We start from the raw sequence: 21,247 nt of genomic DNA, 5'->3' as shown, positions 1-21,247 counted from the left end.
GCCCCCGTGCCGCATTCCAAGCGAGCCACGGGCTGCGGTGAGCGGTCCCGCAGCGCTGCGGACACCTCTGCTCGGGACATCGTACGTCCAGCCAGTGAAAAGCTGGAGTTTGCCTCTACAGTCTTAACTTGCCCTGGTAGCTAACAGCGCTGGAATCAAAGAGGCAACACCGAATGCTTAGTGATCTGGGATGAAACGTGGACACGTCGGAAACTGCAGAACAGAACAAAGGGAAACCCCAGCCAAGTTCTATTTGTGCAATTATTTGCCTTCCCCAATCCTTGTTTTGCACAAAATTATGTTGATTATTTGAACAAATCTGAGCTGAGAGGTCCTTCCCCTGCCGTGGTCCTTCTTCGAAACGGGGTACATGTGTTAAATAACTGGTTTTTAGAGGAAATATAGGTAGTTTTTTAGAAGGATCCACACTTGTTTTTTTCCTGAACAACCTCAGATAAACAGAGCAGTCCCTTGAAGAAATCAGTTACTATTTCTGGAACACGGTGCGTTTCACCGTGGTCTCTGAGGTGTCAGTAAGAACGGAGACGTCTCCTGAACAGCCACGACGACGTCGGCTGTGGCTCTGAGTCCGCACGGCTGGCTGCAGGCCTAGCAAGCTGCGGCCCGTGCAGAGCTCGGCGTGCCGGCAGGACCCAAACCGGTCCTCCCACCCGCTGTCTTCTCTGCAGAGACGTGCCCTGCCCTGTCGCAGCCTTGATCCACAGCCCGCACCTCCAAGTAATACGGCTGCAACTCCTCTTCTCTCTCTGAAATGCTTTGACAGGAACGGGGGTGACAGATGCCTTTGCCAATCTGTCAAAACTGGAAGGAATTTTTCAACCATTTCAACTCTGCCTTGTTTGCTGCTTAGGCTCTCTCTGACCATTTCCACCATTCCAAAAGTTTGCTGAATGACATCCCCGCTGCCCTTTGCCGGCAGAAGTTGTTGCCTCATCATTTATGCCTCTCCCCATCTAAGATTTTCCTCACAAGATCTGCAGACAGATTTAATCTTCTCATCTAACCGCCGCAGAAAATAAGAAGTCGTTAGAGAACAAGACTGATTTCTTTCTTAGTTCTAATTCTCTTATTGCTTCTCCTACCCACGTAATCTGGGATTGTCTAAAATCCTGTAGGGAGGATGGGTTCATTGCGTTTGTGATCAGAGAGACTAGAGAAATTTAAAAGTTTTAAAGGAAGAGATTAAAGGCCATGGAAAGAAGCATAAGGCTCCCAATCTGTGGAAGTGCATGTGCAAATGTGCAGAAAATGAATGGGGAGAACAATCTGTGTCCTTACGAAGAGGATGTAGAAAGGCAGAATATTGAATATTACATTGGAAAGAACTGGACAGGCTTTACATTTGGAAGCCAAGTAATTAACTGAGATCGAAATACACAATCAAATGGAAAACAAAGAGTAACGCTCAGGCTGAAGTGTCCTTTTTGCTGTGGGCTTTGGTTTCTTTTGCTGGGGGGGTTGTGACAGCTTTTTTACAACAGACAAACATTTAAACACTTCCACTTTCTAAATGGAATGAAACCTCATCATTATTCAGACAAAAAGTGGAAGGAAGGTTTTAATTGTGTCATCTTCACAACTGCCAGTAGTTTCTTTTGGGGCAAATTTTCAAATAAACTGGCAGATGATTCTAGCACCTCAGGAAAGAAAGAACAGACAGGGTACGGCAGAAATACAAGTGCATTTAAATGTCTTTGCTTTGTTTTACCCATGGCTACAACGGCATGTCCCAGCACAAACTTTGCTGGTGGCTTCTTTTTCCTTGTAGCCGAAGCCAGAACAGGAAGTCAGGTTATGAGAGAATGGCAAGTCAACAACAAATTCCATCTGTTTTTCTACAAGCCCCTTTCCCATTTTTCTTCCTTCAACCTCACTCAGCTGTAGCTAATCCAAAATTTAACTTCCATGGCCAGTCACCACAGCTAACCTGGGTTGGCTATAAATAGTGTAAAGCCAGGCTCGGCTGAATACTCTGGACAACGTGGAAGCAAAGGCGATCATTACCCCAGGTGCTACGTAATCACACCCCCACGACTACCTGCAGCCAAGGTGACTACAGCGCTCTGCACGGGACGCCAGTGCAACTGACTGAGGTGAGAACTTCTACGGTAAATCACACTTCCTCTTCCCTGAAATCCTTCTCTGAGTTAAAATCTATGCCTGAAAGTGTTGTTCTTCCCTCTCTGCCTCCCTTCCCTGCCCTGCCAACAAAGCCAACAGGCATCCCAACAAATCTAAATCTTGACTTTGCAGTAGCTGGACATCACCAGATGACAACCTAGTGGGATAGGCAGGCTGTGACATGAATGCCATGACAAAAATACCTTTAAACATTAAATTTTGAAATTAAATTGCTCTCTGACTTTCTCCCTATTACATCGATTCACTCATTGTCATTGAGCTTCAAGAAAATGGAAAAAATACAGCATGCAGCTAGAAGAGTCCCCAGGCTCAAGAGCATGAATGCAACATCTTTGTCCTTTTCAAATGCCGATACTGACGTTTCACTCAGGCTTTGGGGTTTTCTCTGTATTTTCTCGCATCCCTGAAACCCAGTCTGACTATGCAACTGGCAGGTACTGAGCAATCTGTATGCTGACGAGCACTTTCTGTGAGTAGAATACATATGTATCCAGCATTTGTAGGATGGTTTAAACCTGGGTTTCATAACATGTGAAAGGTAGGGGGACAGCTGCAGTAAGGACTGCAAGAACAAGCTTTTTCTTTGACTCTTCCTATTAAGAAAGGGAAAATCTGGCACAAAACCTGCTGTCCAATTTGAAATTCTAATCTCCTTAGATTGCCATCGTCACAACCACTGGCTAGTCTCCAATTTATTATTCCAGCATCCTTTGGCAGGTTATGTCATCTGGTCCACTTTAACTCTCATTTTTCTGAAGGAAAAATTAGTCTAAAATAAAAAACCACCTACTCAGAGCTTCATCTCTGGAGTTGTATTCACTGTGTAACTTTTCTGCAAATCATGTTCCAACCTCAGTTACTCCCAAAGTCCGTTAATTTGCTTTTGAGATTTACTCGGGCAAAGATTACAGGAATTGACCAATTTCAACCTGTTCACTGGCTAAAACTATCTACGTGGACACACAGAATTGGGAGCAATTCTTCTATGGAAAAAGACTGAGTGACTCCCTGAGAGCAGTCAGTTTGGCTCACTGAACAGCACGGGAATATCACAGTCCCACAGAGTGGGACTCACAGAGGCAGTTACATACTTATCAGCAGCTTTGCTCCCTGCTCTTTTTATCTCCAAACCACAACTCCTCTACGATTCCATCTCTTATCGAACATTTCATTTAGATTTGTGCTTTCTGAAAGGAGAAGTGTATTTGTATGTAATTATGTCAGAGTAGCTATGCTTCTGAGACCCGAATGCACTCTCTGCAGTATTTCCTGGGATTAGTACGTCTCAAGTCACAACTGCTTCAAATGCTAGATTTACTAATTAACTGCAGGAGCTCAGTTAGAAAAATCAAAAAGTAGAGGCACAACCATATTACCTGTTCAGCCTCTGTCAGTATGGGCCTTATCGTGCGTTCAGCGACAGCCGTACGTCTTTGGTACGCGCTGCTGGCAGCTCTGTTCAGCACAACTAGGGCTCTTCCCACCCAAAGAATTTTAGGCTAACCTCTCCACTCGTCTGCATTTTTTGAGACCTATTAAAGAGGGACGGCTTCACAAAATCAAGATTTTTCATTGCAAATTATACGGGAGACAAGCAGATACTCAATACCATCATACAGAAAAACTCCAGGTGCAAATAAAATCACCCAAAAAAGAGTCCCTAGCTTCAATTTTGATGTATTTTCCAGCCATGCCCAGCATTTCCTTTGGACAACTTGCAGAATGACATCGTGCAGCGCCGTGAGGCTAAGCCAGGGCACAGCTGAACCCGTTTCAGCTGAAATCAGCCTTTCAGGGCAGTTGCCTTAAACAGTGAATTTCCATTCAATCTACATGTGCTATACTGAAGTTTGTTACAATCTAGTTTCATGTTACTAAGACAGGAGACAAAACCAGGGGAAAAAGCCACCCTAAAGAGAGCAAAAGCAGAACAGCTGGCCACACGTACAGCTGCTGTTGCTTAGCCGAGTGCCTTGCAGCCGGCACTTGGGACGCGCTACGGCCGGAGCGTGAAGAAGGTCCCATGCTTGGTCACTCGCCGGGCTGCGGACGGAGAACTTGGTGTCAGGAAAGGATTTTCCCACTTTAGCGGCGGTACCGCGATTGACAGGGGCTGCCCATCCAAGAGCACCTGCTGGCAGCTGGCTGGTTCCAGCGCTCCCGCTCCTGACGTGTCACACAGCTCCACTGGTCACTTACCCCACAGGGAGCACTGAGCTACCTCCTCTTTTCGTGCGGCAAATGGTCATTCTGAGACAGGTATTTTCAACACTATTTTATCTTTGAAAGGCAAGAAACACGCTGATGATACATTTTTCTCTTGATTGAGAAAGAATTACTGCTGTTGGGTGACCCTGTCAGCGTTACCAAGACACACGCCCACAAAAACTCGCCCAATGACACCCATGCTTTGTCACCTAGAAATAGAACTCTACCTCAAAATCTTTATTCCACACCTGCATTTCTCTAAGAGTAATGATATTCTTGCTAATAAATACCCTGGGCCTTTCACCTACAGAAAGACTATGCTATTTTGAGATCTTGCTTGTTCTTTAATATGCAAGAGCCAGGCATTGAGTTTTCCAGCGCAAAATGTTACGCTATGAAGAGCAAGAGCCTGTAAATTTTACAGACAGCAAACTTCCATTATTGACAACTATTGGGTTATTTTTACAAGCTGTGCTTTTTCACTTGCCGCAGATGCTGTCAGATGGCAAAACTTCACTGCCCAAATATCAGCAGAAATGAATTCTGTGACTAAAACCCAAAACAAACCAACAAGCCCCAGTCGAACACAACGATCATTCTGCAACAAACAGGAAAACTGAAATCTCTCTGCGATTTGTGTGAACACTGCCTGCCTTCACCCTACCTTCGGCTACAGACGGCTTTCTACAAACTGCCACCAGGACCCGACGGCGGCACGCGAGAACAGTCAGGGACTGTGCATCGATTACACGATCTCCTAGAGTCGTGTGGGGCATCCTTTCTTACCAACAGGAAGCCCAGGTTGGTGCATTCCCCACCGAAAAATAAACGTGCCTGTGGTGTACACTAAAATGGCAAGAACAGAGATGGGAGAAAAGCGAGAGCAATACACCAGCTGGAATAAAACCAGCCTTGTGTGACATAGATACTGACCATCAGCAGACTGCTAAAACAAAAGAGTAGCTGCCCAAATAAAAGATTAACAAAATCTGCTCATGAAAACCACAGACGAATCATTTATTCACAAACAAGCAGTAATTTATCCCACTCCTGCCTGTGATTTCTGACCATTTCGTTAATGAGATAACCTTAGGAATTCTCTTTTATTTAACTTATGGCTTTAATATTCAAAACACAGACTTTCTGTATCTATAGTCAAATTCCCTATTTGCTAATTTTTCTTTTGGGAAAAGAGTGTGGCTGGAATGATTAATATGCACTTTTATAGCTTGTCAGTGTTCCCTGAAGGCGTCTGTCGTAGCCACCTGCACCCCCTCTTCCCAGCAGTTCCCACTGCAACCCTGACTTACGTAAGCAGCTGCAGATGCAACAGGGAAGCAGTATTTTCATGTACTCTACAGATGTCATTTACATTTTACAAACCATTCTCATTTTCAGAAAATCCATTTTGTAATGTAAAATAAAAATAAAATTTCTCTTTACACTACAAAGTTTACTTTAAAAAGGACTGGTAAGAATTGATCTGGTTTCTAACACAATGAAGCTATAACGCTGCAAGGGAGCAGTGACAAGATTTGATGTACTAACAAGTTCATCCAGCACCGCTTCTGTTTTCCTAAGGAGAGCGCTGCCAAGCGAACATCTCGACGTGATACAGCCACATCAGCTGCGCTGCAGCACTGGAAATCACGGGATGGATTTGTGGTACGGCACTGCTGCCATCGACACCAGCTTCATCAGTGCTTTATCTAAAGAAAGGGGGTTCTTGTCCATTCTTCTCTCTGGCAATGTCTGTATTTGTGCAAATCAAGTGCAAAGTTGAACTAATAGTGCTTTAAGCACATTCAAAACGGGTTAAAATGATGACAAAGCCTGAGACATAGAAAAATCAAGTTCCAAAGCCGATATCATTATCTTTCACTAGTTCTTCTGTCATGACAATCAGGAAGAAAAATCAAGAGGACTTTTGCATCAAGATATATTGCAGTAATCAGGAGGAATTTTACCAGGCAATGCAACATGTTAATTAAAATAATTCTAATGATACACTAGCCAGCTAAATGGCAACAGAAACCCAAGCGCATTTATACTGCGATCCCACACTGATTGATGGAATTAGCTTTAGTATCCTTATATCTAACTAATGCCATTCACAATCAATGTCTACTTTATTGGGTAGCATGGAAATGAAGAATAGAGTTCAAAGATTTCAAAAAACCTGTATGGTCTCAAAAAATATATCTAGAAATAGTTGACTTAAAAGCAGACATGGGTTATCACTCTCATTAACTCATTAATATTAATATTCATTCAGTATAACTGGCATTACAACTGCAAAATTTACACAAGTATTTTTTGGAGCAATTATTTCTTCACTGGCCCAGGTGACAGTTGCAATGAAGAGGAGCAGAGTGTATCTATGGAGATCTATAGAAATGGATGCTATGTTTCCTGTTGCTTTCTGACCAGGCAAACACAGCACACTTTAAACTTGTCTGAGGTCAAGGGGAAATGCACTTTGCATTTTCTTAAGTGAGGTTTAAGCCTACCCATTGAGTAACAGACAAGATCGACTCTTAGACCTCGTTCTGAGGCGCTGGGTCTAGCAGAAGTCTTCCGGCACACTCAGTGAGGTCTCTCCTCATTTACCAACCGTCCAGCATTCCAGTGCTGGACCAGACACATCTGTGTCACCAGATCAACGTCACTGGATCAACAGCAAAACACGTACATCTTCCACTGGTTCACTGCGTTCACAGTAGTGAACAGCAGAGCTCTCAATTACAGACTCGAGGAAATTCAGGCTGGAATGCAGCCCCCGACTTCAGCTTCTCTTTCTCCTCCTCAGTTCAAGGAAGGGTCAATTAAATCTGCTAATCTGGGTAAATACTTGATAGTCTGTGACTCAGGTACCACAGTATTTAGGTTGCATAATATTACCCACCAGCACTGTGCTAAAAATTACATTTGAAGAGCTGGATTCAAGCAGAGTAGAGATTTACATCATCTGAGTATCCCACCTCTGTGTTACTTCCATCTTAAATTCACTGGTTGGGCACTATTCAGGGTTTAATTCATAGCATTTTAGCCACAAAGCTGACAAATGGATAAAAATTGAAAATCCACTAAATAAGGAGCTTCGGTTCCTCCTCTGTTGAGGCGTCAGTACAGAATGTGTCCCCTCACTGCTGACATTATAATGTTCCAGAAAACTAGTCTGCACCCTCCCAACACCAAAGGTGTGGGCTTGCTCTGAATTACAGCGCTGCGAAAAAGCAGGAGTGAGCATTAAAAAGTGCATAAATGACATAATGCTCATCTAGTCTGTAGGGTAAGACGTCTCGTCTTTTCCTCGCTCACTGCTCTGGATCTGGCTTAGACTGGGAGTGACGGAAAGTTGTTGGTGTCTGGTGGCTAATACACAGTCGCTGTCACGTTCCCACCAGGAAAGTGTCTGTGTGCCAAAAACATGAATTCAAAATGCTACCTTGTTCTTTTACGTGTCATTTTTCTGCCCTAAGCAGTGCAACAGCTGTCAGCCTTATCAGGCCGCAGGGCCAAGGCGGTTAGGGAAATGTACCCCCCATCTGGAGCGCAGAACACTTGAACCTTAGTAGGGCTGCTAGAAGGGACGCCCCTGGAAAGGCTCTGCATCTCACACCCCTTAAAATCTGCTTTCCTGCCTTCTTCCTTCTCCAGAGTGAGTTTAAACACTCCTGCATTAGGTCTCTGTATTACCGATCAATTGTCCAGGCACTTTAACCTGCATTTCGTGCCCATAAGGCACTTCTTCCCCTAAGCCTGCAAGCCATTACAGTTTAAAGCACCAAAATGAAGCCCCTGGAAACATGCTTGTGTATTCATCCACGGGCTGAATCTCCACCTGCCTGCCTTCAGCCAAAGTTATGCTTTTCTCACCAGTTGCACGATTCTGCTTTGCACCCTGTCAGGAGCAAACCTGCCGTCTATTCCCGAGCATCTCCCGAGATCCTGCCTGCTCACCCCACCCTTCCCCTGGGGAGGACTCGGCATCATCACCCTTTCCATCTCTAAGCTCTGAGAACTTTGTAACTTCTGGTAAGTGGTTGCCAAAAGCATCACCTCAACAGTCCCTTGGAGTTCCCATTGTTCCCTTGGAGTTGTTTACTGACATCTCTCATCCCTGACCATTGTGTAGTTTCCTGTTTGCTCTTCCTGACAGCTCCTTTGGATTCTCCCCCTTCACCCAGCGGGAATAATGCAAACCAGAGAAACTAGAATGCAATTACACTAAAAAAAGAGGGAATAATCTTTCCTTTACTCTCCATACAGGTTGCTCAGGATGAAATTCAGGCATGTAAATGATGTGTCTCCAGGAGCAAGGCGTGCAGGTGAGATGCAGAAGGGAAGTTGTGCACTTGACCCTTCCACCTCACGGTGCTTCGGAGGTAACTCCCGGCAAGCTGCTCGCCAGCAGGACACCCAGGGAGGTGCAAAGCCACCAGCCTGATTAGCCCTTTTTCCCAGACCGAAAGACCTACAACCCCCAGACACAGACCAGGATTAACTAAAAGGATTACATGAAATTTTGCAGAAGTCATCATACTTACACTGTCATTGCTTCCTTTGTTGTCCTCGTATTTTGTCTCTATATGAATGGAGAATTTAGGCAAAAATGAACACTGCAACGAAAGAAAAATACGTTTGACATAAAAAATAGGCCTTGCTTCATGGGCTGACACATTCAGTACATCCTGTTCGGTATCAGCTTCCCTATTTTTTTCAGATTACTTCAAGAAAAAGAGCAAACGTACACAGAACACAAGAGCACAGGGTTTATGCTTCCGAAGGGAAGTCGGCATTCTGTCTAAAAGCTGACCACTACGGCGAAGGTACACACAAATCAGCGGAAGTCCTCCGGAATAGCTAGGGACAATGGTTTTGGTGCTCACTATGTGCAAGAGTGCAAATGCCCTCAATATCCTGTTAAAAATTCAGTTCACTAAGATCTTGAGAGCAACTGCATGTTCGGCATCCTAGCTGGGTCTGTCCCACACATCACATGATCCAAGGACACGTCACTGGCTGCAGATGCTAACCGAGGAGACAACGATGCTTTGATGTGTGAGGGCTTGTTCTAGTTTTCACTGAGAAACCCATTTTGGTATTAGTTCCTATTAATGAAATAAGATGGAATACGAGCTGCTGTGGGAAGTCCTGTATACTGAACCCAAATCAATCTGCAGATAATAACACAAGAAAATTAAGAATGCACCAATGTTTTTGCATTAAAGAGAATATTGCTATATTTCACATGGGCATGATTTTATTTTTCTGTGGATTGCTCGGTTCAGCTGGCTTATCAAGGCTGGAATTTATAACACTCAACAACCTAATTCCAGTGGGAAAAATATTTCAGGTATCTCTTCTTTAGCATTTCACAGTTCTTCCTTCCAGGCAGGCAGAGAGAGTAGGTGCTCGCAAAGCGCAGGACACGCGTTGCGCGTCTTTGGGACGAGGCATCGAGCCTGGTCTCGCACCACCTGCCAGTGCAACAGCAGGGCCGGTCCCTGTGTGACGCGTCACTAACCCCGATGGCCCAGTGCCTCTGCCAAGCCCGGGTCACGTCCCGTCCGTGCAGACGGTGCAGCGAGGGCGTTCTGACGCCTCAGTGTTCACACTGCTGCTGGCCCAGGTTTGGACTTGATAAAATTGGAGAGTTCTTCCAAGGGAGAGGCGGATGATGAAGGAACGGGGGGTTTAGAAGGGCAGCTGTAGTGCAACGAAATAGAAATGAGAAGCCAGTTCCTTTGACACTGTGGAAAGTATATTCCTGATTCCATGGATATCCCCCAACAAGTCATCGTACAATCTCTGATGACAGGGTATCTAGTGTGCAATGAGCCCCTCGAGGATCGATCCTTGTTGAAACTGGGCTCCTCAGCTGAAGGAGGACCAGGAGCTGCTGGAGAGGGGCCAGCGCAGGGCCATGACGATGATTTGGGGCCTGGAGCACCTTCCACCTGAGGAAAGGCTGGGAGAGCTGGGGCTGTTTCGATTGAAGAAGAGGAGGCTGAGGGGGTAAACTTATCAATGCTCATCCATATCTAAAGGGGGGGTGTCAGGAGAGTGGGCCCAGGCCCTTCTCAGTGGTGTCCAGTGACAGGACTGGGGGCACTGGCCATCAACTGGAAAACAGAAGGTTCAACCTGAACACGAGGAAACCTTCTTCCCTGTGAGGGTGACAGAGCCCTGACCAGGCTGCCCAGAGAGGGGGGGAGTCTCCTTCCCTGGAGACTTTCCAAAGCCCCTGGACTTGTTCCTGTGGGATCTACTCTAGGGGATCCTGCTCTGGCAGGGGTTGGACTAGATGGTCTCTAGAGGTCCCCTCCAACCCCCACCACTCTGTGAATCTGTGTAAAAGAGTGGGATTTTTGCCAGAATAAGGCTCTGGTGCCACGGACTATACAGACAAGAGATTTATTCGGCGGAGGAAGGTGGGCTTCTGGTTAAACTCTTCCGTTAACATACTCCCATGAACATGTTGGTGCTGCAGATGCCCAGGCCGCACAGGCTTCTCTTCAGATCTTACAGGCATTTTGCCTTTCATTAAAGATTTCTGTGGAGTAGCAATTTCGTGAGTCTCAGTCCAATCTGAACCGTGACCAGCTCTCAGCTACGCGACTTGTTCATCGAGTGTGTATGTGGCAGGCAAAAAAACCCCAACAGATCAGCAGTATGTGGGGTGCAGGATGGGGTAAGTTCAACGACAGATCTGCTAGCTCCTGTCACACTTATTTTGTGGGCATTTAAACAGTTCCTCCGTCTACACCTCAGGAAGTGCCAGCGGAAAACACACAATATTTATAGACAGCCTGTCAGAACTGGAGATCTTGTAACACAAATTAACACCAAAAACATCCAGATATTCTCCCAACTGAGGTTTCACCATGTATCTCAGTATGTTGCTCCTATTCTGGCAGGCATCCAAAGGGATCTGCAAACAAAACCCTGAGCAAACAGTAGGCACTACAGGGAAAGAAGGTTGTTTTTTTTAAAAAAAAGCCAATGTTTGTCATAAAGTTCTAATTTGTATCTCTAAAATTAACCAACTGGTGGAATGAACATCCTTGAACTATACATGAACTAGAAGATGAATAAAAGGGGTTGACTACAAGAATTATGTAATCAAATGTTTCAGTGGTAAGGAAAGTCATAAATGTGAGGTTAATAAAAAGTAGGGAATGACCCAGGAGACAGAGGGATGTCAGCATGTTTGATATTGCTCGGAAGACTTGTATTCAAACAGCATCAACCAACACTCCGGTGTTTTCGGTGTTGGCAGAACATGGAGGGCTGAAAAGTAAATTACTGCTGGAGGTGGATTAGGAAAAGCAGATTTAAAGAAAATGTATAACTTAAGGATAGATACTTACTGCACAGTTTTTAGAGCATTTGGAAAATAATTCCATTGGTGCTAGGGTGGCAAAACATGGGTTATCGATCTCAAAAATATAGTGTATGGCAGCCTTGTATTTTACAAAGAGGTGTAACTACAGGGCTCCGTGCAGGTGTACAGAACTCTTGCTGACAACAGCCTAGACCTTGGCACGCAGGCATCCTGTGGGAAAGCATCCTTCAGGAAATCAGAGGAGACTGCCACTGAGTAATTTGTTTTATCAGCAGTCACTAGTACTGCTTCCTGAATGCAGTAACTGGCACTGCACTACTGGGGACTCAGGGCTTAGATCTGAGTAACAGCTGCCAGAAACATTTTCACTGAAAACGGGAGAGATGTTTGCCATACAATCTGCGCTATACTCATTGTTTAGAAGAGCTTAGGAAAACAGAGTTTCCCAGCATCGTGTCTGCATATTTCAATGTTACTGCTCTGGGCCATGATTTACGTGTATGTTAGTCTGTGTTAAGTCTCTGCTCTCTTGACTTGAGGACCAAAATTTAATTTTCTTTGCTCCACAATTAAACAAAATTGACACACCCTAAGTAAAATCTAGTAATTGATAACAACAGAAACCAGAATGACTTCGATCATCTATCACTAGCGGAAGGGTCATCAGTGCTGGAGCAGACTGAGTATTCAGGTCAGAGCTTTGTGAGTTTTCAAACTTGAAGTGATACAGCCTGAGCCTGGTGGTCTGTCAAAACCTCACTGGCCATGGAAACGGCTCTGACTGTGCTGACCTTAACGGCTCTGGGCAGAGCAGCACTTCCAGCTCTTTTAAGAAGCACCAGAATCCACCACAACACTTGGTGCAGCTTTCACAGTCCCACTGGCAGCAAACTCCATCGGCAGGAGGAAGTCCAGTACAGCGCCCTTCACAGTTGGAGCTAACACCCTTACCAAAACAGTTCATCATCACTCAGGCATCTTTGCTGATGATCTAACTAGAAATTCAGCAGTTGTTGGCCTGAGAACAATTTCCAATACTCACAGGTCACAGTTGCAGGTACAGTGTAGAATAAAAACCACAAAATATGAAAAACCTTTGTGCTGTTGATCTCAAGCATGGCCGCAGTTTCAGAGGAAATTTTGAGTGAAGCCAAATTCCAGATTTCTGTTTTACCTTGCTATCAAAACCCAGCTACTATTTTCAACCACTGTCTAGAGTTTACAGCAATGAGTCAGAGCACGATGCTCTGAAGTGCAGCCATTTCATAAGTCGAACTTCAGGCTGCATGAGGCTGCCTGTAGCAGCTCAGCAAGCCACCGCCTGAATCTGGTGGTTGTTTCCTGTGACCCAGAATCTAAAATCTAGTTAAAAAAAAAAAGAAATCTAGTCTGATATTTCAAAAAAGAAACATTAAGAAAAGACTAAGGATCTTCAAAGTATCACAGAAGAATTAGAAATGCCATTTACCCCAAGCCACTTCGTTAGAGAGCAGAAAGTCATTTTCTGCACAAGGCTATCAAAAGTCAACCTCCCTGTGCATTTAGTGAAATGTCGAGGTCTATCCCAATCTAATTTGAGATCAGAAATGGTAAAACACAAATCTACCCCAAACGCAAACTACGGTTCACCAAAAAGTACTCCATTGCATATGTATCTCACGGAAACCCAACCGACTGGCAACCACTGTTGTAGCAGCTGTGGGGGGTCTCGCTGGCATTCCGGAACACTTAGCAGGGTCCACATTTTGGAAGGTTTCACAGACTGTGTCTCATGATTCATCAGCTGCACTCTGACTAATTGGCAGAGGGCTCTGGCAGAACCAGAAAACTGTTTATGCATCATTCAACAGAGTTTATTATTCATCATGAAATAGTTGTTGGGTTTTTTCCCCTCCTTAGGTAGCGGCGCATTTACTCAGCCAGGGATTAAAAGTGTTATGCAAGACTCAGAACCGAACTTGGGAGGGAATGGTAGGTAGGAAAGCTTTTAGCTGATTTTTTTTCAGAGCTCCACTCCCTTTTTGCTCTGCCTCCCCCAGGCGCGTGTTCTTCCAGCACAAACCTGGCAGCCGATCGATAGGCTGAGCACACACAGGAATGCACAGGGCACCGTTTCCAGTTCTCCATTTCACTATCTCTACAGCTTGCAAGGTTCCTCTTAAAAAAAAAATAGTGGCAAGTCAAACCTTTAACTTCAAATTAGACCTCAATTCTGCATAATAAGACAAAATCTGCTCAGATCTAGTGTCCTCAGTGATAAGGTTTCTCTGTGTAAAGCTCTCAAAGGAGGCGTCTTTTATATTGTCACCTCCAGATTTTTTTAGATGTTATAAAATTCTTTAAAATTTGCTATAACCTGGTACACCTGTGACTCCCAAAACAGCAAATACAGAGAATATTCTGGGAGTTTTGGTTGGTTGGTTTTTAAACTTTCTATATTTGGCACCCCTTTTGGAAGAAGCGGGCGAGGTTTAAAGCTCAAGAGAGTAACCAGTGAAAGACCCGGCGTCTGCAACAGCAATTAGCACACGTGAGCATGGGTATTTCCAGATTAAAGTCGAGTGAGACAAAAGCAGCATACGGCAAACACAGACCGCAGTTGCATTTTCAATTCACTACAGATAACCTCTTGAAAAATGAAAGACCTATTTTTAGCACGATGATTGATTAGCGTTGCCATAGCAATAAGCAACACTGAGAAGAACAGGGTAGAACCTAAGTATGCCAAACCACTTGCCAAAGTCTTAAAGAGACAGTCAGACGCATGCAGTGTTTTACAGTCATTTTATGGAGAGGACTGTACAAATAGCCTCTGTGCAGTAATTACACCCCAGGTGGCTGCAGGAATTCCTGTCAATACACTGGTCAGAGGATAACTGGGAAAGGTTTCTGTAACATGCTTGGTAGGACGGAGCGCTATTTCATCCATCCTCTTTCAGCTAGTTTCATTTTCCATTTGGTTTCCTCCTGCAGAATGTCCAAAAAACTGCTAGAGACCTCATCACTGCACTTCACTTCTCCTGCTCCTTGTGAATATTAATCCACAATCCTTGGGAGTTATTTTTGTACAGTAAAAATTAATCCCGCTTTTTTTAAGCAGCAAAAGCACATCTCCCTAAATCTCAACATAAAAGCCAGGAGAGGCAGGTATTTCATGTAAATGTTCTCTCTGATCTCCCACCACTTTTTAGACTGATCATTTTTTTATATGGTCATATACACACTATTCTGGCAACGCAGGTGGAACTGGATTCTTCACAGAGCAATCTCCACGGACCCCGGAGCTAAAGAACACAGCAACTGCGACAAGGAGGTGAGACTGGCCGAGCAAAATCAGATGTATTTCATAGGGTAACCTCCAGATACCACAGCCCTTCAGTTCAAAAACTGTGGGCACTGTTCTGGCAGCCAGTGGGTAACAACAGCGTTTCTTTATGGAAGATCAAAAAGCTGGAAATGACAAAAGGCATCCCTATTTCTCTTTAACAGGCAAAGGGGGATGAAGGGGTAGTGAAAAGTCCCCAGACTTACTAAGGCAGGAGGGAATACCGGAATAGCAAGGGGAAGGAGGGAAAATGGGCAGAGACACACCAGCCCCGGAGCAACAGGGGCATTCATGAACAAGAAGGATGGATGGAAAGGGAGGGAGGATGCCACATGGGAGTTTGCCAGTGACTCTGGACAATGGTGATGACAGAACAGAGAGACCTGGATACAGAATAAAAATCAGAATGACACTTGGATGTGGATAAACAAGATAGCATCTCAACAGTTCATATGCAAGAAGATACGTGAGTATAATACAGTGATGTCTCTACCGCATATTTCAAACGGCAGTATCTTCTTCAGCCATTTACAGAAAGAATAAAGATTGTTTCTTTAACTGAATATTCAGCTTTTTGGAAAATGGCCACGGTGCTACTGAGTACCTTCAGAATCCTCTGGACTGCACTGCATGTGAGCAGAGAGCTGCTGTGAGATACAGGTTACTTGCCACACGAGCTAGCATCAATCAGGACGACTAAGTGGGGAGAGAATAGATGGAAAGGGCTGGGCAACGTGATGGCAGAATTTGGAAGATGTGACTCAATGAGAGGGAGGAGAATTTGGAAAGCAAGATAAGCACAGAAAGGTGGCAAGAGCAGAAAAAGCACTGTGGAGCAGAAAGAGTAGGAACAATGCAAAAAAAAGGGCTGGAAAATAATCAGGGGAGTTAAACTCTCATAAACAAGCTCAGGAAGAAAACCAGTATTTGTTTTTATTACATACAATAACCTGAAGATGAAACAGGCAACTAACAAGTTGCATCCAACCACTATGAGACTCAGCACTTCTCTCGGTTTGTGCCTTCCCTTAGGATCTCCCTCCCTGATACGTGGGAGCAGTAACCTGTTTATTGAGGAAGAAAGGAAGTGAGAAGCAGCGTGCACCAGTGAAAATGACAGTCCATGAATCAGAGCGGGGTTTGGATTGCTTTATAATAAGCCAGTGGTGGAAAAAGGGAATTCTCCCAAGCAGTTTTATTTACTTAGTTTCTATGGGATTAAGTTATTAAATGAGAATGCAGGTTTGCAGCTTTCTAAAAATATAGTATTTGTTTCTTATAACTACTGCAGAGGTCCGTCCTTTTGCTAGAATCCTTAAAGGAACCAAATATGGGTTTTGCTAGAGTAATGTCACCAGTTAGCCTGTCTTCCAAGCTGGGGGGTGAGAGGGGAGGGATTTTGGTAGTAACTTTGTCTTAGGCTCTAATCCTGCAATACAGATTCTGCTGCACTTTTGATGTAGACTCTTCATACACTCAAGCAGGAGAAAAGTGTGTGCACTGAAGATGGATGGGTCACATCCAAATTTCAAGCACTGGTAATCAGATAAAGAGAACACAGGAAAAAAAACCCACAGATTCCTTGCAATGTAAAGCAACTTTTTCTCCTACCCAAGTAATTGCATTAAAAAAAAAAAAAAATTACAAAAACATTCCTTCCAGATAATTTACTTCATGGGCAAACTGGCAGCTAAGTGAGGCACATAACATGCCTGTTCTCAAAAGTAATCAGAAATCAGCAGGTCAATAAAGGAACATTCACTCCGGGGCCTTGACACATACCAGATGAAAGAATTTTATTTGCCTCAGTCATTTGCTGTAGAAGAATTAGTGTCATTGTGATACATCATCAAAGGCATCGTTGTCTCCTGCTTTTTGTTCCATAACCGTTTTTCATAAATATTCTGAATTTATATCTTATTCCTAATTTAACTTGAGCCATTACCAGGTTGAAAGAATGCTCATCCTCCTTGCAGAGAGTAAACCGTGCCATTTTTAAGGTTTATTTTGCTTTATATACTTGTAATTGCAAAAGTAACAATTGGCCATAAATTATGCATAAAAGAATTATCCAGCTGTTTTGAAATTTCAGCCCCAGCACTGAAGTATCGCTAACGACAGTGACGCTGTTCAGATCAGACAGCAAACCCATTTGAAATTATCCCTGGTAAACACTTGAGCTCCACCTTCAAACAGAGAAGAGTTTCCTTCCAGTCTGTTTGTATTATCCCTAACCTCTTTGTGCTCCCAACGTGATAGCTAAGCTTTGTTAGGCTCATTTTTGGTGTACTTTGTTCCTACGAATTTTTTGTACTGTGGTTTTATCACCATACATTCATGATCTGATCATTTGTTTGCTTGAGGCTCCTCTCTTTTTGTCCGGAATCTCAGCTGTCACTTGCACAGGTCAAATGGATCTTTGCTCTCTGCTGCTTATTGTCGCGCAGTATCCTGATGCAGGTCAAGAAACTGCACTTAGCTCTATGCAATCCTTTTTTGTTTGGTTTGCAATAGAGACAGGTTTGCTTTCTAGTTAATTATTGCTAATCTACCCGGACAACCTCAGAAAGAAAAATGAGAAAGCCTTCAGAAAGTTCAGTCATTCTTGTCCACATATCTAAGAATAGCATAAATATTTCACACTAAAGATACGTATCTGCAAATGCTGTGATAAGCTGGCACATAAGGGTTTGTTGAGAGCTGCAAGGAATCTTTCCTCTATCCTCCAAGTGAAAAGGCTGCAGCCTGTGCCTAGCAGAATTCTTTCGACAAGCCAGCAGCTAGCAAGACCCATTCCCCCCCAGCATGTGTGGCCTGACCGAAGGCACTCACCCGCACCCAAGTCCTGTAATCGCTCATAGAGCAGAATCCCCAGGAGTTTCTTCTACAGGGCTCCCTTTCAGCTGTATCCCAAATAGAGTATCCCAAATTTACGAGCTTAACATCAACCTAATCACAATATTAAATGAACTTATAAATCAAAATTAAACATTTATTTTAGTAAGATATCTTGTCAGGTTTCTACTTACAAGATCAAAACCAAAGCAACGGCTAAGTTTAAGAGGCACCCCCCCACACTGGCCACTCGACGAGGGTTTGAACCTTACAGGAGTGTCTTAGTCCCTAAATAGCACCCCAGAGCTGGATGGCTTCCTCTGGCTTTAGCTTCAAGAGTATTTCTTCTACTTCCTCCTCCCTCTCCGCAGGAAGCTTGCAAGGATTAGCTCCAGCTTTGATACAGCATTCCTTGGGACATTACCCATGTCTCATCTTCCTGACAGGAAGTCTTTTGTCTTGCAGTTTGAACGAAGCCCTCCTCCACAAATAGCGGAGTGTACATTTTAAAATGGTCCCTTGACATGACAATATTTCACGTATTACACACCACAAAAGCATTACTTGTGCAATAGTTCTGTTAAACTCATTATCTTGTGTGTCATTTGCTTTCCATACTATTAATATGGCTGTGGAGACTTGGTAGCAGACCTGCTGTTTGCTGTCAAATTTAGGGGTTTGCTGTGTAACAAATATCACTCCTTAAAGTGGATGTCATCATAAATGGACCCAGATTATAGAGTGCGAACATCATGACACTCTGATTCCCATTCCTGTTTTCAGTAATCACTCGTGGCTTTTTATACGACCACTGCAGAGAACAATAGTCTGGAAATTATTTTCAGTGCCTGATGAGCTTTTTTTCTTAGAAGATGTCCTAATTTCAGGTGCTTAAGAAGGTCATATTTATGAAATCCATAATATTTTGCAGGAAACCAGACTGACAAAATTATTCTGCACTGAATCGCTGAATGCTAGTCTGTGTGCTTGGATACGATTTCTCAGCAGCCTTCACATTTTACAACTGAAAAACCTTAAGAGTATCGGCAAGATTCAGTTTGTTGTTCACATCCTCCTCCAAATCACTGACACTGAACTAACACTACTGAGCCGTTGAGGTCCTTGCTCTTTAGTTAGAGTGGAACTTAGGAGTTAAGTAAGGTGTGAACATACTACATAGCACTGTGTACTTCACTGATAAGATTATGCTTTATTTATCCAATTACTGGCCTGCCTTTACAACCAGTTTTCCTTGAAATGAGACTCAATTTAGTCCTTAGGATGTCCCACGGACCCTTTGGAGGGAATTTACTATCTTTAAGAAAAGGGTTTCCAAGCTATTTTACATATCTGGGGCAATGTCTATGGGTTTATTCTTTCTTTCAGAATTCTCTAATGAACACAAGAAGATCAAAATTTAGAGAAATATTCCAGACAAGGATAGGACTTATTCCCAGTGGTATATTTAACATTTTTGTTCTAGATTCAACAGTTTGAGGCAAAGGCACTTTCTCTATTTCCCTTGAAGATAATTTCATAGTCAACCTGCTCCATTAATATATATTTCTGATTTTTGTCTGAAGTAGAGTTTCCTTAATCTCATCCCAATATTTCTAGTTCTTTTTCCTTGCACCATGGTGAGTAATTAGTCCCCAACTCCCATAAGCAGTTATACTGTCACGCAGTGACTGTTTTGCCTGGCTTCTACACTTGTAGACCAATTTAATTTTTCTTTACAAGTCTCTTCCACCACCAGTTTTGCTGATGCTCTTGAGCATCTCCGTAGCTGTATACCTTCTACAGACCTTCACCGAAATGTGTTCCAGCTGTTGTCTCACCAGATGTGATAAAGACCACCCCTGTTTCAAATGTTACAAGTCCAGCATAGCTGTTTGGTTTCAATAATGTACTGCATTTCAAATTGAGGCATATAGCTCTGTCTGAGCACTGCAGAGCTAAGGAAAACAAGTGGCACAGACGGTGGGATCCAGTGCACACTCAGCAGGTTTGCAGACAACACCAAGCCAAGTGGTGCAGTTTATACTCCTGAGGGAAGGGATGCCAGCCTGGGACCTGGACAGGCTTGAGAAGTGGACCTGGTTTTAAACTAAAAGGAGGCAGATTCAGACTAGAAATAAGGAAGAAATTATTCTTACAATGAGGGTAGAGAGGCACTGGCACAGGCTGCCCAGAGAGGGGGTAGATGCCCCTCCCTGGAAACACTCAAGGTCGGGTTGGATGGGGCTCTGAGCAACCTGATCCAGCTGAAGGTGTCCCTGCTCACGGCAGGGGGTTTGCACTAGATGACCTCTAACGGTCCCTTTAAACCCAAGCTATTCTATGAATCTATGTTTCATCAAGGCAGGACCTTCTGAAAGATCCCTCCACCTGGACCTTCCTCACCATCTCCTCCTCATCTTCCAAAGGCTGCTGAAAGCTTACTGTATGTTATTGGGGCCAGAACATTTAAAACAATTTTTCTCATGATTTATGTGCTATATTTTGCCTTAGCTCTACTAGAGGGAATAGTTGATTCTTCTGGGAAATGTGCCCAGATTATATTTAATTTTGTCTACAGATTGTACAGTTTCCCAGATACTATACCAGAGATGAGCATTTTTTAAGTTAATAAAACAATAAATAAAATAAAATCTGTTCTCATGTCTCCATGTAATAACTGGAACCTTAAAAGCCTTGCCCTGTTTTATAGAAGCTTCTCTCTATTACATACAGGGACTAAAAATATTTACCTTATTTTTTTATCACTTCAAAATAATATTATATAACTTATAGGATCCCCCCAGAAACACTTCAAATTTAACCTTAAATTTCTTAAACAAATGGCTAAAATAAAGTTCCACTATTGAACGCATTATGTATTGGTTATATTAATAAGGAATCACTTTGGATTCCACTGATATACTTTACATAATTATACTATTTTTAGAATAAAAAGAGGAAGAAAACTTACTGTGTATTCTGATATCCAATTGTCCATTTGTAAAAAGAAGAATGATGAGGGAAGAGAAAAAAAAAAAAAAGAAATGTGAAATAAAACAATGATGCAAGATCCTTACAATACACATACATCAATAACAAAAAACTTGTGTCAGATAATCTCCTGATTTATATTTGACTAATGTCCATGGGACAATAAAGGGTACAATCAGCACAAAATGTAAGAACCTGACGGTTTAATTGCATAGATACAACACTCCAGCTTTTGTCTATCCACAGTTTATAATATTTGTTTCCTGGTATCAGTCAATGTAAGATGGAAAAATATATGCAGTTCAACAGGAGTTGTTACAGAAACCTGCTAACTGTGGCTCAATATGTAACTTGGACCTTCTGAAGACAAGCTG

The 21,247-nt window shown here is 43.3% G+C and overlaps 1 protein-coding gene across 1 annotated transcript in view; it reads right to left on the bottom strand.

Annotated features, from left to right (window-relative positions):
• PITPNC1 (phosphatidylinositol transfer protein, cytoplasmic 1) overlaps nt 1–21,247 on the bottom strand; it is a gene marked incomplete at its 5' end in the record, with an annotated part of 42,058 nt that overhangs the window by 16,665 nt on the left and 4,146 nt on the right. Inside the window, 2 exons of the mRNA XM_010152317.1 lie at nt 8,922–8,993; nt 20,854–20,861. Of these exons, the coding sequence (XP_010150619.1) occupies nt 8,922–8,993; nt 20,854–20,861 (80 nt within the window). The remainder of the gene's footprint in view (nt 1–8,921; nt 8,994–20,853; nt 20,862–21,247) is intronic.

This window comes from Eurypyga helias, unplaced genomic scaffold (genome assembly GCF_000690775.1).
Source record: "Eurypyga helias isolate BGI_N326 unplaced genomic scaffold, ASM69077v1 scaffold19315, whole genome shotgun sequence".
Taxonomy (NCBI): domain Eukaryota; kingdom Metazoa; phylum Chordata; class Aves; order Eurypygiformes; family Eurypygidae; genus Eurypyga; species Eurypyga helias.
The sequence above is the reverse complement of the archived record's forward strand: the minus strand, read 5'-3'. Positions and strand labels throughout refer to the sequence as shown.